We start from the raw sequence: 19421 nt of genomic DNA, 5'->3' as shown, positions 1-19421 counted from the left end.
ATTAGTCATTACTTCCGCATTCCATCCTTCCAACGGAAGTCTATGCGAGTGTGTGTCGTAACTCTGTTTTCAACGCCTCTGATGTAAACAAACCCTGGAAGCCACAGAAATATTCAGTAAAATCTTAACATTACCCAATAAAAGGCTAAAGTTGGTTACACAGGGGCTTCTAGCTAAACGACCCCAAGTTTCCAACTGGTTTTGTGGTCCACCAGATTAAACGATTGACAAGCGATCAACCAATGAGATTTCAGCATTCAGTTCTTTACTTTCAATGACCGTTTCATTAAAGGAAAGCGTAGTAATATAAACTATTGACTACTTTACGTAGCTTTTTGATAAAATTTCAGGATTTTTCTTTATAATCGGCTTTCATTTATTGTGGGTGGTGGCCCATAGATTCCCATTTTTATGTCACTGTAAATAGATGTTTTGACTATTGATGGATTTGAAATGCACTTCGTTTAAACGTAAGAATATCCAAATAACCTTAAACGACACCTATTCGATTTAAGTTAACGGTTTGCGTTTGAGTTAAAATATGGAAACTACATTACCCAGCAGTCCGCACGCCAGGCTGGGGTAGGCGCGGCCAGAGCGCTCACGGCTGCGCGTCATTGCGCGTTCACGGTCGGTCGGAGGCAGAGCGCTGATGCTGATGCTGCTGGTGCTCAGAGGACACCGACGGATACAAGCATCACCGGGAACCGACTGAATTTATCGGTAACATGCGTCAGGACGGATCCATGCAGGTCTGTTCTTGTGTCTCAAAGCTTTATTTGTCACGCTGGCCTTTTAAATATTTAGTCGATCATAAACCAGGACTGCTGATCGTGGTCGACCTCGAATGTAGAAATTACGATAGAGACGAATTATAAGGTATTATTATCGTAATGTATTATGTCATAGCTCAAAGTGCTAAATGCTGTCGTCATAACCAGATTCATTTCTGAAATGAAAGCGTTATTTTTGTTAGGGATGGAAACACACCCTGCCCTATGTAATGTGGGGGTTGGGGGGATATTCTTGTACTAAAGCGTTATCTTGGTTTATATCTCACCATCTCTGTATATTTAACACACACAAAAGTTGGGTTTGACTGTATTTGTATTTGTATGGTGCTTATAGTTATAGAAATAATCAAAGTGTTATTTCAACGTAATGATTCGTTTTAAATGTCAAAATCTGACATATATTTGATCTATTTGTGTTAAGACGTCTCGTTGTGCCAAGATAGTGTAGACAAATATATTTAACAAGACTTATTCATAAGTTTTCTATTAACTTGATCCGTCTTTGCTAATCGGATGTATTACTTGTATTCAGGCTCCAAGGAAAATAATAATAATGGCATGAACAGTTACAAATTGAATTTAATTATTCAGTACTAGTCAGAGAGCAGAAATAAGACATTTATGCATAATGGTTAAACTTTCAAAATTAAAAATTTTAATTGTCAGTCCGTGTTTATTGAAACAAAAGACATTATTAATACAATGGCAATAACAGATTTATTTTATAAGGTGTGTTTTCTGCTTCCAGATGGCCGCGCCACAGAAAGACGGATCGGATCAGAACTTTGATTACATGTTCAAACTGCTGATCATCGGCAACAGTAGTGTGGGAAAGACCTCATTTCTCTTCCGCTACGCTGACGACTCCTTCACGTCAGCGTTTGTGAGTACGGTGGGCATCGATTTCAAAGTCAAAACCGTCTACAAGAACGACAAGAGGGTCAAGCTGCAGATCTGGGTGAGTTGGGTACTTGGCTTACATCAGGCAGACAGCAGATTTTCATCACGCCGGCCGTGTCGGGGCATTTACTGCCTGTTCCTACATTTATACTCTTTTAAAGAAAGTTAATGAAATAATGAGACCAGCGTTTAGTTCTACAAAAATCTACCGTTTTGTTTTGTCGTGCATTTATGGACACTTGTTTTGGAAATGATAGGGGCTTGGGTTTTGCATTTTTAAAGCAGACTATAATAACAAATCAGAGCAAAGACTCACACTTTACATCATGATTCCTGGCAGAATATTAAGAAATAAATGGGGACTGAAACAAACATGAGTCAGTGTGCTTTAAAATGGCTGCCGTACTCAAAAGAGGCGTTGAACGAACGTGATGAACGAATGAGGTGATGTTTCAGATGTTGAAAATGCTTTTCTGAATGAACTCATATCAGGACATCAGTATGAACATCTTTTCATGCCAAACAAAGAAAGAAATTCACCGTAGCTACAATAAATGTCGACTTTATAAAACCTCTCATGTACAAATGCGTTTAGTTTATTGGCTGTCCTAATCCCAATGCTAAATTGTGTTGTTTTTATGTTTAAATATATATTTTATTTAACAACTTCATGTATTTCAAAAAACAAGCTGTGTGGAAACCAGCCTATAGCCGATGTTGAAAACTTTTGTGGCTTTGTGCACATCATTGATTTGGAGATTTGATTCTGACATGTGTGTGGATCTATAGTAACTCTGATTCAGACCGTGGTAAAAAACATGTATACTTTGTTAGGTCAGTGAAGCTCTTTGACCTATACAATAAACTCTGTGATTAATATAATTATTAACACAATAGAATCTTCAGCACGAGAACAGCTGTCGCCGTCGATGAATCGTGTGAGAATAGCTGGTATAGAGTTATAGATTTGTGAACCTTCATTTCTAGAGTCAATCATTCCAGTGAAAAACGTTTCATTGTTCAGAGCGCATCTTCCCTGACACCACATTTAAAGTGACAATGCACATTTAATACAAACCTACTCTGATGCTTACTCAGCAATTCCCTAAAATGATCAAGACTGCTGTATATACAAAGAATGGCATGACGTGTCGACTAATGGTAGGTTTCAGTGGAGAAACATTATAGCAAGCGGTCACATAGACTTCGCATGTATTATTTACGTGGGATTGGTCTGCTGGTGATCACATGACACCTTTGAACCGTTTCTAAACACACAGCATCTGTTATACTGTTCAAATATCAGTATAAAAAGCACAATTGAATTACAGCAAATGAGTATGATTAAAAAAAAATGTAAAGGTCAAATGTGTAATCTGTCGGAGGATCTATCGACCGAAATGCAATATAATACACATAACTGTCTTCAGAGTTGTATAACATAATGAAGCGCTATGTTTTAATAACCTTACAAAGAGCTTTTTCTATCTAAATACACCGCGGGTCCACTTATATATAATTTGCCACGTAGTTTCTACGGTAGCCCTAAACAGACAAACGGCTCCACAGAATACGTTTCGTTAATACGTTATCTCCTTCAGGAAAGAAGCAAAAACGTGACGACATCTTAGTTCTGTGAGTGCCACCGTAGTGCTTTGAAAGGGAGGAGTGGAGTGAGCCGTTGGTTGCAATTTGCAACTACACCACTAGTTGCCGCTAAAATCTACACATTGCAGTCATTTTACCAACCTTAGGATGAGTAAATGATGACAGAAATACCTTTTTTGGGTGAACTATCCCTTTATGTTTTGCGTAAATTTCGTTTTGAAACATTTGATGCATCATACGAGCTATCAGTACAGTAAATTATAGAATAAACATTGTTGTTATGGTTATGAGTAGATAGGATCTTAAAACGGTCAAATATTGGCTGTATAACCCAGTAGTTTTACGGTTATTACATTTTTATCTTCATCTCATCATTTATAGCCTTTGATGGTAAATAAATTCACAAATAATACCATGGCGTCACGGGATAGGAGGACGTGTTGGATTTGTACTGTAGGTTCGGTTCTTAAAGTGCTCGGATAAAGCGTTCTTCATTCACTGAGATTTCTCTCATCGTGAGTTTGCACCGCTCGGTTAAAATCCTCCTTAATTCATACGACTGTCGCTCGCGTTAGCAGTCATCGAAACATGTGGGTCTAAGTTTAACGGGTATCGCATGTAAGCATCTTTAACGTTCTTGATGTCTCCTCATCATCTGGCTCCGTCGGGCATCTCTGCTCCGTCTGAGGAATTCTCTGTGAAAGCGTGAATTGATTTTCTTTAAGCTCACTGAGTTTCTGCTGCTCACGCTCCGCGCGGCTGTGAAGATGTCAGCTGTTTTCATCTCTCATTTACTCAGCACCTGATCTTTAGTATTTCTGTTCAATCCCAAAATGCACCGCTCGAAATAAAATCTAACCCAAAGAAAAGACTAAATCTCCTAAGTGACTCACGAGGCCTGATGTTAAAGTTTATTGGCCCGTTGTAAAGACTAAGGGTTCATTGACATAAATCGCAGATCAATAGAGGACTCCGGACGCATGTGTTTAAATGACCCGTGTGGATTTCTTTCTTCTGCAGAACACAAAAGAAGAGATTTTATGCACCAAACCACTGAGGCATTTCTCCAAATATCTTCTCACAAGGTTTAAAACACATAAGAGTGAATAAATGATGACAGATTTTAAACTTTGTTGGTGAACCCTTTTATGTCATCCATGGCATATTACCAAACATAATACAGTACCGTTTTAATTCATTATTATTGATTTTATTTACGCATTATTTTACAGCGAGTGAGCTTGACAGGGATGACAGTATGTGGGGCCGTGGATGTTTAATGCGCTCACAAGCTTGCGTTTGTTGGATTTGAAGCTCTTTCTCTTGCATTAGACCCCGGAGGCAGCGGGTCCATCTGCTTCACCCTGCAGAGCTCTCTCTCTCTCTCTGTCTCTCTCTCTCTCGTTCTCTTTCACTCTGTTTAACATATGAAGTAGAATAGAGGCTGTAATATAATAAGAAGAGGATGTGTTGTATGGACGGGGGTCGCCAGCACCTGTTGGCCGAGAGGTCGCGTGTCTTTTGTTTTTATCTGTTTACAGTAATTGGATCCGCCCATGATCACAGCCTGAATGTTCAAACACAGCATCCATGTTATTATTGAGAGAACTACTCCTTCATAATACACTCTTAGTGGAGCCTGATGCTTTATTTAGTGGCTCTGTTGTGCATGCGTGTGTGCGTGTGGTCGGTCAGGTCTGGTCGTGGCAGATAAGAACACACATTCACCATTTGTGGATTTGGCACGGCGGGGTAAATGTGCTTCCAGGATTTCGTTTTGTATTTTCTTGCAGGATTTTCTGCTGTTTATAAAGTACGTTTAGTGATTCGCAAGTTAACCTTGGTTTTATTATTGTTGAAGTGTAGTTTAGCATGCATTTTGGCAGAATGATTAGCATTTGTATGATCACCGTTTGACTACAAATACCACGGTTAAACGATGGTTACCGTAGTAACTATGGTTAATTTGGGGCTACCACCTTTTTACTTTACAAACTTGGTTTGCATAACTTTGTAAAGCAATACTCCAAAGTGGGAATATTTGACTAAGAAAGAACATTAAGACTTTACAGTCATAAATGTAGTCATCTGGGTTCTTCGCCCTCATTCCAACGTGACCGGCTCTCCTGCTTCTTCCTGTCTCACTGACCCATCGCCATGGTAACCCCCAGCAGGCCTCCATTCTCCTCCACGGTTCTAAATTTGGGTACAATCTGGAGCTAGATGTTAAATGGCTTCTTCTGAATAAATGAAATTTGGATCTGTCTTGTATCTTTAGCTCGGATCTACATCATCTTTAAGAGTTTTAAATGAATGAATCGTGATTGTAATAATCTGGGGTGTGTTGTTTTCTTTAAGGACACTGCCGGACAAGAGCGCTACAGGACCATCACCACAGCGTACTATCGAGGGGCCATGGGCTTCATTCTTATGTATGACATCACCAATGAGGAGTCATTCGGAGCGGTGCAGGACTGGTGAATGAGACACACAACATCACATCCAAAAACATTTGCAAAGTGCATAGAAAATATTTTGTTTGTTCTTTAATGATTCATCGTGAATTGGCATAAAACATGAAATGTTTACTTTGAAGAAAACCCAGGACATTTTCTCTCGGGTTAATATTAACATCTATAAAGCGATGTACAGTCTTTCACTGTGAGAATTATTGTAGCGCTTTATCCTTTTGACGAAATCAGTTTAATAGGTTTAATATGATACTGTATAAGTTCGTATATTTGATAAAATACTGTAAAAGCAAACATTCCGTCTTTAAAACATGTAAATTCATGCACAACATGAGCACAGAACACAATGAGAGTGAAGTTTGATGTGACATTGCTCTGCACTCGTCTGTCAGCAGTTCAACAGACTTTAGAGGCAAAGTGAAGAACCAGCCTGTGAATAATTCATAGCATTCATTTATGTTTCCGTCAGTAATAAAGGGCAGCAGGGTGATGTGCAGTGCTGATCTCAGGTCAGAGGTTTTATCGATCAGCCCTGCTGCGGTCATTTCATTAGCTTGAGGATGATGACTCAGTCGCTGTGTCCTTACAGAATTGTTTTATGTCTTGAGATGCTTTAAGAAACAGAATTAAGTCCAGACATGCTCGGTTTTGAGTCAGGAATACTTTGTGTCCGGGATCTGACCATGAGGCATCACTGGTTTCTCTCAAGAGACCCATCGAGCCGCTCGCAGCTGTGTTCAATGACCTGACATTTAATTAAACCAAACATATAGCACACATAGTCTTCTTACAATAGAATACAACACAGCATGCTTATTTTAAACTAATACAATTATATAGTATACTTTATATGTGCTTCTTAGAAATATAATTGAAATGTGTATTTGACTTACAGAAACGTATATTTGGTTTTCAAGGAGGTGTTATGCATTGCGGATCATGGCATTTTGGTTAGATGGGCAGTGGCGTAGCAGACGGGCACGTACTGTGCCGCCAAAAAGTTATTTATGATGTAAAGAAATGAGACATTTGTAGGTGTTGGGTATTGAAACCCCCGGCGCATATGAGCGTGAGGTCTGACCATGACCCGTCTCTCTGCGTCTTCTGTTCTATGCACGTTTCGCATGCAGTTGCACGACTGCAGTTGACTGGCAAATGAATGTGTACACTGTTACCAAACATCTGTCTTATTGAATGTTTATGCATATGAATATGAAATTAACATTTTGTCTGTAAATGCACATGGTTCGTAACATATACTGAACTTTGCATGATACAATTTTCTTTATAAGGTAACATGAATCAACAGAAATATAACATAAATCCCTGCATTTAGCAAGCACGGCGCAGACATTCATTTTCAGTGGTGTCTGAATTCATACTGGACATTATTGAGGGCACTCATTCAATGCATCATAAAAATGAGTGTACAACCGATGTACACTCACGGCTAGCTGCTAGCCATCTATCTCGGGAGAAGATGGCGCCCGCAGCGCTTCCAGGGCACCGAGTGTCCAAATGGACTCACTCTTTCCCCCACTCCTTGACTAATGTAGGGAATAGTGAATGATTTCAGACACAGCCTGACTGCCATTGATGTTGCTATGGTACCCAATGATGTCATGTCTTTTTAAGCATCAAGACCTGAGAAAACGATGCGTGCGGTATTGTCTACATGAGTTCCCTAACATCATCTAAACGCAGAAACTGTTGTGTTTTATCTGAAGAATCGTATTCTTTGTTTTAAAAAAACAGGTCGACTCAGATAAAGACGTACTCCTGGGACAACGCTCAGGTCATCCTGGCAGGGAATAAATGTGACATGGAGGAGGAGAGAGTCGTGTCTACAGATAACGGCAGACTGCTGGCAGAACGGCTCGGTACAAAACCTCATTCATCCTCATTCGGAACTGACAGGAAGCCAGAGCTGTATTTAATACAGTAGAAATGTTGTATTTTATCATCAGCATCTATCAAATCACATGCACTGCCAGTGAAATATCTCGGGTATCTACTGTACACTGCTGTAGAAACCTAGTGCGTGTGGCATAACCTCACTGTGCATAAATAAAAGAATATGGAGGATTTTGCGGCTTTGGGCGTTAATGAAACGCCCAAAGTGTGATCCATGTAAATGGATCACACTAGAACATGTGAACAGCTTGTGTCACAGCCGACTAACACCGAAGAGTGAAAACAGACACACATACTGTGCCTCTGCCTTCTTCAGTCTCTATTATCAGTGATGTCTCGTGAAGAATATGGCTGGGATAACCAGATCTCATCCACTCACAGACACACATGTTAATAAACCGTATGTGTTATTTGGTTTTGTTTAGGTTTCGAGTTTTTCGAGACGAGCGCCAAAGACAACATCAACGTGAAGCAGACCTTTGAGTGTCTGGTGGACATCATCTGCGACAAGATGTCAGACAGCTTAGAGACTGACCCTGCCGTTACCACGGGAACCCAGGGAACCGCCCGGTTAACAGACAACCCACCTCCACTACAACAACCTAACTGTGCCTGTTAGTCCTCAACTTACAGCAGGGTGGCATACGTGTGTGTGTGTGTGTGTGTGTAACTAACATCCAGTAAACAGCAGAAGCATCCTTTAATGTCATAGAGCAAAGATACCGGATACCAGATAAGTCTGTCGCTCTGATAGACAGAATTGTTCCTTCTGTAAGCTCCACCCACTACCGCCCATCTTTCTGTAAGCTCCACCCAACATGCCGTTAAAAAAGACAGTAGAGACATCAATAGCAAACCAACACAACGACACACACACACACCTTTCAGACATTTTTGTAGTTCTGGAATTCTTGCCAATAACAATTTAGCGTTTGAAAATTTGTTTTTGCAGCGCCTGTAATATCCGCTGCTTCAGTGAGATTAATAAATATGAATAATATTCATATAAATATGATGTTATCTATATAGACATGATGCTATGTAGTGTACATATATTTGTATATACATCAGTAAGAACATATAATGTGGATTTTTAAGGAGCTGTAAAATACAGACAAAGTGTCTTAAATGTTTCTTTGATCGTTGTTAATGAATTCACATCGACTTTGCAAAGTCACAGATGTATTTATCAAAACAAACTTTACGGTGAGAAAAGTGTACGTGCTTCAGGAGCTGTGTGTGTGTCCATAAGATTTTCCCAAACCCTTTTCTTCTTTCTTTAACAATGTTAGACCTTTTTATCCGAAGGCTATAAAGCTACTCGGCAGAGGACGGTTGGCTTTTAGCATCTCTGATCTCATTTTATGCTCTCGGCCAAAAAGAGATTTTAGATGTTCAAAGGAAATTGTCACCGTCGTCTGAGATGACTCAATGGAGCTCATAAAAGATGCAAAAATAGCCTGAGAAATGTGCCAGGCATCAGTATTTGGGACTACGGCCATGACTGGCACTTTATCGTTCCTTTAAATCGCAGAAAACGAATCGCGACGCAAGATCCGTACTAGATTGAAGAACACGTCTGAGTGTAGGTGTACCCCAGGATCAAAAGAAAAAATAAGACATTTTATGTAGCGCAAATATACTCTAAAAACAGCTTTTTTGTTTTCTGAAGCAGAATTTAGATTTGGGAGTGAAGATGACGCCAGACAGTCACATCAGGTTTCATTTGTGTTTTTGTTCCCAGAGTCAATGTGTATTATAATCAAAGTAGAATTGCTGTCAGAATAGAAAAACAAATTAAAATCCACATTTAATGATATAAAAAATACATGGTGTTTATATGTGTGGTCTTGTGCGTGTAGTACTTAAGAAAAGTTTCTATAACATTAGGCCGACCATATCCGGCACAATCAGAAACAGATGACAGATTTACTGTAGATGAAATTCAGCAGTACGTGTAACGCTATAGATATCAATGTGTCCTGAGAATATTGAAAAACAGTACAAATCTATCTTGTTCCCTCACAGCAAGCCACAGTTAGCATCAGCCCTGCATGAATCTGTATAACATCTCTATATAACTGTTGTATAATCTTATTTATTTATTCTATAATGTGTCCCTCATGATGGGGGTCGCAGTGGGCCAGCAAGTGCAATATTTCTAACCCTCTCTTGTACATAGATGTGTGTGTGTGTGTGTGTGAGTGACTGAGATCAAATATAGAAAACGACGATATACATCTGTTTGTGCCAAGCTGATTTTGCACAAGATCTTAAACAACATTCAGATTTTTTCTTGTGTTATGTCTGTGAATGAGTGTGTGTGTTTGTGTACATACTTCCTATGAACAAAAGTAAATGTGTAAATTATGTAGCTTACTTTGTGTGTGTGTGTGTGTGTGTGTGTGTGTGTGCATTTCATCAAATTTGAGCATGTATAGGGCTATAATATCTGCGGTCAGAGGCAGGTACAGTTTGTTTTGGAGTATTCAGTAGTTTTATACTAGCTGCTATTATAGCACGCATGATTTATTTCTGTAAATACAATATTTATGGAAATGGCAACGTTTCAACACATCAAATGTACAGTGCTGGTATGTTTACATTCATTGACGGTTTCTGATGTTAATACCATTGGATGTTGATATGTACTCATGAATTTTAATGAATGGTTATCATTGTTTGTGTTTTGTCATGTTTGTTTTTGCTTTTGAAACTTTGAACATATTTTCATTTACCACGAATCCCCTGATGTAGGATAAACAAAAATGTCGACCTTGTTTTTAAGGCTGTGTATTGCTGTCAGTTCAGTGCCCTCAAAATACAATAAGTTTATTTGAAGTGTGACCCCGCCTGATAAACCCAACTAAAGACGTTTTCAAGGATTTGATCAAGGATAATGCATCTTTAATATTGACTGAGTTAGACCATGTCAAAGATTGAATCATAATCAAACTCCTGATCCTTGGATTTCACACACATATATATATATATATATATATATATATATATATTCTGATTTCTGACATATTGAAGGATTTATAGTTGATTTGCGGTGTGTGTGTGTATGACAGAGATGTACTGTTGAAAATACCAATAAATATTCATATTGTGTTGATACCCAAGTGCAATGCAGTTATTTTTCTAATTTATATATAATATATTATTATAATAACCTAAATCTGATTTTAAGAAGATAATCTCAGAATGATTGAATATTCATGAGAAACATGATGTTATTTGTTTGTGATGTGTTCGTTGTAATATACAAATGGAAATCTGCGCCTGTTCTGTTTGTATTTGGTGGATCGCTGAGAAAATCAACAAGTGCCATATTGATAGACAGGGAATGTTTGTGGTTATATTTTCCATAAGGCAGTTAACTATTTTAATTTCAGAAGACCACAAAGATGTGCTGTTCTGCTGTCGGTACATGAGCACACTGCCCCCTATTGACAGCACGAGGCTGTGACTGACGAAGTACATTCGTAGAATTTAGGCCCTATATGTATATTTCCTTACAATCCTTTTGGGCATTAACGCATTTTTAATGAAACAGTCTTTCAGTTTTGGGATTGTGGTATCTTTCGTTCAAAGGTGGAGATGAAGTATATGTATGTATTTTAATAAATATAAAACTCTAAAGAAGGAACCGTTTGAAAAGTGATTATATGAAAAGCGTTTAACAAGATGAGTTACTTTTTAATCACCTTTAAATTAAAAAATTACAGAAAACTTGACACGACCGGCAGATAGCAGCAGAATTACACTTACATCAGACAGTGGACCTATGACGTTGTTTTTAAGACTAAATGTGCTATTTTGTTTACTTTTGACCAAGTGCAATGAATGTTTGTATTCTTTAATTTCATATAAAACGTTTTTATTAGTATTTAAATACTGCCTAGCGCACTTGGTTCATAATGCTTCATCTTATTTGTATCTTGTTAATATATAAATACACATTCAAATGAAGATATAAAACAAGTGGGATTTTATCAGAGAGCAAAACTCGATGACAGAGGAGCAGAGTAACACCAGCCCATGCTTTTATTTCCTTGTTGCATATAAAAAATATTTTTCGTTTCATTTGATGGGTTGTAAGCAGGGTAAAGATGTTTCTCTACGGTAAAAAGAGACAAAAGATATCACTGAAATAAGTCCATTTCAGTTTTTAATCAGCAGAACGTATGATTCAAAAGGTTCATGAATCCCTTTAATGACATTGTTAAATACCAATAATAATAGCCACGATTGGCTTTGGTCCAGGGCTGCTAAAATCTACAGTATTTGTCAGAAAATCGGATTATTAAACATCTACAAGGCTGGATGAGATGAAGGTAAAGACCTGAACAAAGATGAGGAACAGCAGAAGTAGATCACAAGCCGGCAAGCACCTGTAATACACATAACTGAGGATCTATTGCACGTGGCCTATATGCCACAGACCAAAACAATGAATGTGAAATATCCTAAAGCCCTGATACCCTGACAGTAAATGGGTCAGACACTTTTGGACATGGAAGAGACGAAACATGGACAGACAGACACACAAATAAAAGACATTTAAAGTTTAAGGCACAGCCCTGGGGCCAAATACCAATGCGACTTTCTCATATTGTTTGGCTTTCCCCCAGTTCTCCATAAACAAGCTTGAAGGTGACATTTTTTTATCATTTTCATTTTTATACAGAATATTATTTTTACAAGGGGTAATATTTATAATAATAAACATTCTCTCAACAAGAGTTTACGAAATACAGCAACTCCATCCGGGATGAAGTTCAGAATCTGTCATCATACAACCAATATTACAATATGTACAGCCAAATAAATACATTGTTGTAAACAGCGAAAGAAATGACAACCAAATCAAAATCCATAACTAGGTAAGGTCATCTGGTGAGGAAAGAAAATATCATGGCACAAAACTTAAATACAAATGTGTGTAACAAAATCAGTCCAACTGAAAAGCCAGAGTTCAAGTTTCTGTGAGCATCTTATACTTCCTACAGACTTTGAAAAGGTTTGTTCTATGTACACCATCAAAAGCGGTAGATCTAGTAACTTGCAAGTCATGCTGTCAATGCTACAGTTGATGGTCTACAGTACTGCTTTCAACACGAGCCAAACATGAACAATAAATAAAACCATAAATAAGTCGGTATTAAAAGCCACTGAGCGCTGGGCGTCAGGGAGGGAAGTTTTGGCAGGAAAATATGCAATTTGACGCTGAAGTGCATCTAGCCCTAAGAGAAGATCTCTGATCTAATGCAATGAGTGCAAAACAAATACGCAATGAAATCACGTTTAACCGACAGCTCATGCGGTTGTGTTTTAAAAGGCATCTCTACGATGATAGGATATCTGGGAGATTGTAGGTTTTGATTAGATGTATGAGATCCGCAGCAGACGAAAACAAAGGCAAAATAACACAAAATCAGAAGCACAATGTGAGTTGAGCTCAAGTCTCACATGCTATAAAATCTCCAACAGTATGTTGTGTGAACAGATGCCGTTATTATAGACGTTAAAAAAACGGGTTGACCTGAAGGTAAAATTAAACTGTGTTTAGGAAAACGAGTCTTTGTTTGGTGGTCATTATTGCAACATTTCACTTGAAGTCCGTATATAAATTGTATTCATATACATAATGTAATGCCTCATATTGTTTCATAAATAGCCGTTAACAGTTGTAATAAATCATACTACTTTTAGAATTCATTCTATAATTTTACAGAACATAATGCATTATAATATATCATATACATCAACTTGGTTGTTTATAAGTTTGAATGAAATTAAGGTTTATCTATGAATAGGGAAATATTATTTATATTATAACAGCCTAAATGATTGTTTCTGGAATTATATGACATAATGGCTACTTATCTATCTTCCTAATTTAACACAGACTTGAAGTGTCAAAGTGTCGCCAAAATCATTGTTATGAAACAAAAGACGAAAACATTTGATTTCACGTCAAACATTTGTAGGTGAACAAAATGGGCTATTAGAGGTACGTGCTATTTAAAAAAAAGAAGGTCATTTAAATTCTGTTGGTAAAGAACATGCTGATGGTATGTGAGACAGCAGTGATGTGTGGTGGCATGACCCAACGCAGGACGACCGCATCGCTGCCTACTTGCAAGTTACCCTCCACAAAGTCTTTTGAAGCACAACAGCTGTTGTTCCGTTATTAAAAGTCAACATGTAAAAATCTCGACGTATACCGTATAAAATCATCGAAGAGGCCATGACAGCTGCGAGCTGCTTGCGTTTTGTCTTTTTGTACATGTTTTCAGTCAAAGTTGAGGAAGACTTAAAACGTAGAAAAAAGGTCTCTTTGAAATCTAAGGAAACGTGCTGCTATGTTTATCCGCTCCGTCGTCTGCGTGGGCAGAATCTCCTCAGATTGCTTTGTGCAGCGGCCGCGTACGGTCACGTGGGAGATCTTCTCACGGTAAATCACAGAGAAAAGGTGTCCGGGCGGAGAAGGTGAACAAAAGAAACGAAAGACTAAATATTATTCCTGAGTGCAAATAAAACGACAACCTACCGATGTCCTAGTGTCCTCTCGTCCCCAGGCAGCTCGTAGAGAGACAGAAAAAGAGACGGAGAGCGAGAGAGGAGTGGCCGAGGTCACGGAGTGCAACGTGCGCTTTGGAACTCGATTTCATTGTCAATTATTAAATATTCACGCTTTTTGCCGTCCGGACGCTCTGCTACGTGTCTGCCGGCTGTTCATCTTCCTCCTCTTCCTCCTCCTCGTCCTCTTCTACCATGCTGGGCTCTGTTGAAACTTCCTCTGAAATTCCCTCCTCGGCCTCCGGGATCTCGGTGGATTCAGAGTCCTGCGTGATGAGAGTTTTGGAATCGCTGCAGCTGTTGTCGTCCTCCTCTTCTTCGTCGTCCTCCTCCTCTTCCTGGCTGCCGCTGTCTTTCTCTGTGTCTGATTCTCCATCCTCCTCCAGCGTCAGTTCGAACTGGAACTTGTCGGCGGCGCCGGATCGGTTGCCGTCCTCGGGCTGATCCGGGGCAGGCGAGGGGCTCTGGGGTATGGTGCCCTGGTACCACTCTCGGTTTTCCTCTAACGTGTCCAGGATGTCCTGGGCATCCGGGTGGACGAGGTCGGCCCACGTCTCCCACAGTGGATGCACGATGTAGTCGATGAAACCCACCTACAGACAGAGAGGCCGCTGTGAGAGTCTACACAATACACAGACACTGTGTGGTAAACAGATGATGAATGTAAATGTCACGCGGGGAGGAAACTACAGGTTGAAGGGTTACCTGAGATTTCTCGACTGATGCGTTGTGTTTGTCACACATGGGACTGATATCCATCCCTCTCTCTCGCTCTCGATCGCCCTGACTGAAGAACTCCTCCATGATCCGATCCGTCCACTGTGTGTAAAGCTGAAGGGGTTTGGTGGGGTTACTGAGATCCGCACAGTGTACCATATTCTGTAGAACCTGACGAACACACAAAAACATGAAAACATGTGCATGAATCCACATCCACCTTTTTAGAGATCTGTGCCCTTGTTGCATTTTACAGTATATGTGCGGGGATGTTAGCAACTGCCGTTTTTAAGATGAAATAAGGCTTTAAAAAATCCAGAGCGAGTTATAGTTGGTGTGTTTTATGTAATCGAATAAAATGTGAAATATTTAGAGGTTCTTTAAACCAAAGACCTTATTTCAGGCGATTTACCAAAAACCCATAGACTTTATGGCGATGGGACTGGAAATATTACTACTAATAATAAATAATAACTTGCTTCCGGGTTTTGCATACAAAAATACGTCATCTCTGCAGCTCCCTATTCTGACACATCTAAAGACTCTTTCTCACTTTATAAACAAGACAAAACAAATCAATAATACAAAAAGTTTATCAGCATCATCTGTCTTACTTGTATTCTGTCGGAATAATTATCCAAGAGTAACACGCCAGAACTCGTGACCTTCTTCGTCTCCACCATTGTCTTCAGGTCGCCCAGCAGGTTCATGTGTTTCGACATATCAGTAGCTAAAACCTACGAGAAACACACCAGCTATTTCTCAAAGCAAAAACAACCCAAATGATTCATTAGAATTTATTTATAAAGAATGAAACAACTGAAGTTGAAGACGTACGATGTCTATGACCATCTTGCGCAGCGATTGTCTCTGTTTTTTGGTCAGGTTCTGGAAGATGTCACAGTTCTCCTCCTGCAGGAGTTTGAAACCCACGGCGAGATGATGGTTCTCCAGCACCGATGAGTCATTGTACATGAGAGCCAACTCCGAGTCTGCAGAAACACAAGTAAACACAGTAAACTCCCTAACACGACCCGGACCTTGTGCTTATCTCTGCATCACACACAGATTGAGCGTCAGCAGCGAGATTTCAGCACTGAACGTATGTGACGCACACGCATGCACACTAAAGCCTCTCGCAGACAGACAGTTAGGCACCCATGAGGCCTAAATGGCATTTATCCGTCATATCAGGGCATCAGATTTGCTTATGTCACAATAAAGTTATGTAAGCAGACAGCCGGGTGAGTTGAGCACAGATGTGCTGGTCTGATGTGATTTACTCCAATACACTGTCACATTTATCTGCTCAAGTGCTTTATACAAAACACCATTACAAAACCAACCACACACTCATCTTTCAAGTGTTTGAGCAGTCAAACGCTGCCCCTATATGAAGTATATATATATATATATATATATATATATATATATATATATATGTTATCTAGGTAGGCAGCTCGCTACTTTCCAACCACCTATGTGTCTTATTTTATCAACAATTTATAAATAAATATCTTGAGACGTGGGTTTTATTTTGGGCCACCCAGAACACTCTATAGTAACAGTATTGCAACACTGACATTAGTAAAAAAACAACTCAGAAAATGTACAAATCTGATGATTTCTTTATTTTGATGGTGACGATGATGTCTGTCTCACTCACTGGTGTTAATGAGGAACTGGTTGGAGACTCCTGGGTGGTCGACATCGTGAATTGCACTGGCGAAAATGGCAGCAAGAATTTCAAGGTCTGTGAAAACCGCCTGAAAGAGAAGAACATATGGATGTATGGTCAGTACTGGAGAGCAATTATCTTCACCACACGAGCCCATTATACATTTATATAAACACAAGATCCTCCTGAGGCTCCAGTATTCCTCGTTTTGGCTTCTTTTCGTTGTTACACAAAATTCAATTCAGTTACTCAAGATTTTTTCTACCAAACATAATTTCATAAAGTCTTTGTCTTCCTCTGTCTGTCTCCCTCTTAGTCTCTACATCTCTAAAAAAAACTATATTTAAAGTGTGCCTTATTGTCATGACAAAAACGGCACGGTTGTATTTTCTGTACAGACCACTTCAGCGGCAACAACATAAACAAACATTATGTGGCCCAAACTTGACTTCAGACAGACCTCTGCAAAAAATAGTAGAATTTAAATTCATTCAAAACCATGAAATATTCATATATATTTTATATTATTATAAATTAAATAGAAATGATGTTGTATTATAACCAAACACAAACCGGAAGTTAACTTCGGGCCTGCGCATGCGTCCGATGAAACCGTCTATAGCAGTTTAAAATGAAATAAAGTGAAAGAAAAAGGTTCAAATGCAGAGGTGCTCTCTCACCTCTAGAGCGGGCGTGGACAGCAGCACGTGTGTGGACTGAGTGACGTCAGCAGCGTGGATGTTGCTGTGATAGGCGACATCTGCGTGATAATGGTCTTCTAAGGTCATCAGGTAGGTTATGAAAGTGTCCAGGGGAATTTTAAATGTTTTGAGTAAGTCTCTCTCCTGTGAGGAAAGACAAACACACAGATCAATAAAAGTGGTCTGCTGTACGTCTGTGACACATTTAACATCGGTAATCTCAAACATTTATATTGAGGGGGGACTTTTTATCCATCATTGATTAAAACGTTAGGAGAAGATGATACTATTGGTTAATAATTGAACAACGTGGCTGACAAAATGTCTCACATGGCTCATATTATGTAAAAGGGATAGTTCACCCAAATATACAACTTCTGCCTTCATTGATTACATTTACATGTGCACCAATAATGTGATTATTTCCAATATTCAGAGTGAGGACTTAATCGCCATAACATGTACACATGACACTCTTTGCTTCCTTTTACATGAAAGTCTGATTATTTGCAATAACACACATCACAAATGATGATCTCACATACATTAGGTGTGTGTTACTGGCTATAGTTTTTACGTCAAATTCAAAACACTGCTATGTGTACGTTATGTGTTTTGGATATTCGGGCGCCGTGATGATTATAGAAATACGATGGAAAATGTCTCCGTAATGGTGATGTAAGCCGCGATCGCGTGATAAGGAGCAGAGACTGGCGACAGCAAGTTGTGTTGGCGGTAAAATTGCAGACTGTCATGTTGACAGTCGTGAATTTGCGCTTAAGGAGCGTGATAGAAGCACATGTGCGTCTTGGTCAGAGCATTATAAATGCGGTGTTAACATGCCTTCTTATTGCGATTAAAACTGGCGTTCGCTACACATGCTACTTCGATTACTGCTATTATGAAATGAATCGCATTATTTAGATTGAATGATTGTGGTCATATGAGGTAAAGTGTAATCGCACAATGGCCAAAATCCCATCATAATCGCATTATGAGGGTGCACACATGAAGCTGGGTGTCACCCTGGAATTGTTCCAAATCAGTATAAATGTACTCGTTCTGATGAGCACAGAGAAAGATATTTGGACGTATGCTTGTAACCAAACAGTTCGTGGACACCATTGACTACCATGGTAGGATATTAAGTTTCTGAAACCACCCGCACTGCTACGACAATCACTAGCCAAGATTTAAACATAGAGCAGCAAGCTCATTGGCTGCTTATATGGAAGGAACCAATCAGCTGCGCCGTGTAGTAAAGTTATTATATATCTAGAGTTTCATACCATTTCATATATTTTGAAGATATTTCGGTCTGGGGCACTTTTGACTATCATTGTTCCTTTTCCTACTATTGTAGTCAACGGGGTCCAAGAACTGTTGGGTTCTTCCAAATATCTTTCTCTGTGTTCATCAGGACAAATAAATATATGCAGATTTGGAACTAGTCAGTGAGTAATTTATGACAGAATCTTCATTTTCGAGCGAAATCCCCAATCCTTTAACAGTGTTCATAATACTCACCTGAAATATAGTGTACATCATCACCGTTAAAGGCCTGTTGCCTGAAAACTCTGTGACTTTAAAAACATTAAGGCCCCATTTGTTAATGTCCTCCAGCTCCTGAAACACAGAATTATATTAAACAGTCAGTTCTTACTGTGTATAATGTAAACATATTAAAAATACACGCTTCACAACAGTTACGTAATATCTAAGATAGTCCAGAATGTCTGTTTGAATACTCTACTTAAATATCATCACCACCATGTTTAGTCTTCGTAATATTGTTGATGCTGGTTTAACCATTAAGACATTAACCAGCTTCAACAGAAAGGTCATGCTGCCCGACTATCTTCAGCTGGCGAACAGCGTGACGCTAACCATCAAGCAGAATGGAAATTCACGCTGCTCCAAGCTGGTCTCTTCAGCGGGGTTCATAACGTCACCGATCTTACGTCATCAGGAGTCCACGATCGGGTCCAATCGGCCTTCAAATGACATAATTGATGTTCTGAGAGCACAAGAGCCCTTCAAAATGTCCAGC

The 19421-nt window shown here is 39.2% G+C and overlaps 2 protein-coding genes across 9 annotated transcripts in view; one reads left to right on the top strand and one right to left on the bottom strand.

Moving 5' to 3' along the window:
* The first annotated feature begins 633 nt into the window (after positions 1-633).
* On the top strand, positions 634-9507 carry LOC306889930 (ras-related protein Rab-3C-like). The gene is made up of 5 exons (XM_079449330.1): positions 634-752; positions 1543-1752; positions 5661-5779; positions 7529-7653; positions 8113-9507. Exons 1-5 carry the CDS (start codon positions 729-731, stop codon positions 8304-8306), a joined length of 672 nt encoding a protein of 223 aa, XP_079305456.1. The 5' UTR covers positions 634-728; the 3' UTR covers positions 8307-9507.
* Positions 9508-11558: 2051 nt separating this feature from the next.
* Positions 11559-19421, bottom strand: part of LOC306889603 (3',5'-cyclic-AMP phosphodiesterase 4D-like) — a 113321-nt gene continuing 105458 nt past the window's right edge. For 7 of the 8 annotated variants that reach the window (XM_079448725.1, XM_079448723.1, XM_079448724.1 and 4 more), the window contains 7 exons: positions 18899-18997; positions 17351-17515; positions 16659-16758; positions 15830-15984; positions 15607-15729; positions 14981-15163; positions 11715-14868 (listed from right to left, as the gene is read on the bottom strand). In XM_079448725.1, the coding sequence (XP_079304851.1) occupies positions 14413-14868; positions 14981-15163; positions 15607-15729; positions 15830-15984; positions 16659-16758; positions 17351-17515; positions 18899-18997 (1281 nt within the window). In that variant the 3' untranslated portion in view covers positions 11715-14412. Of the gene's footprint in view, positions 14869-14980; positions 15164-15606; positions 15730-15829; positions 15985-16658; positions 16759-17350; positions 17516-18898; positions 18998-19421 lie in introns of all 8 variants that reach the window. The other variant, XM_079448726.1, reaches the window with a different exon arrangement.

This window comes from Barbatula barbatula, assembly GCF_947034865.1.
Source record: "Barbatula barbatula genome assembly, chromosome: 24".
NCBI lineage: Eukaryota > Metazoa > Chordata > Actinopteri > Cypriniformes > Nemacheilidae > Barbatula > Barbatula barbatula.
This window is presented reverse-complemented; position numbering and strand designations above follow the sequence as displayed.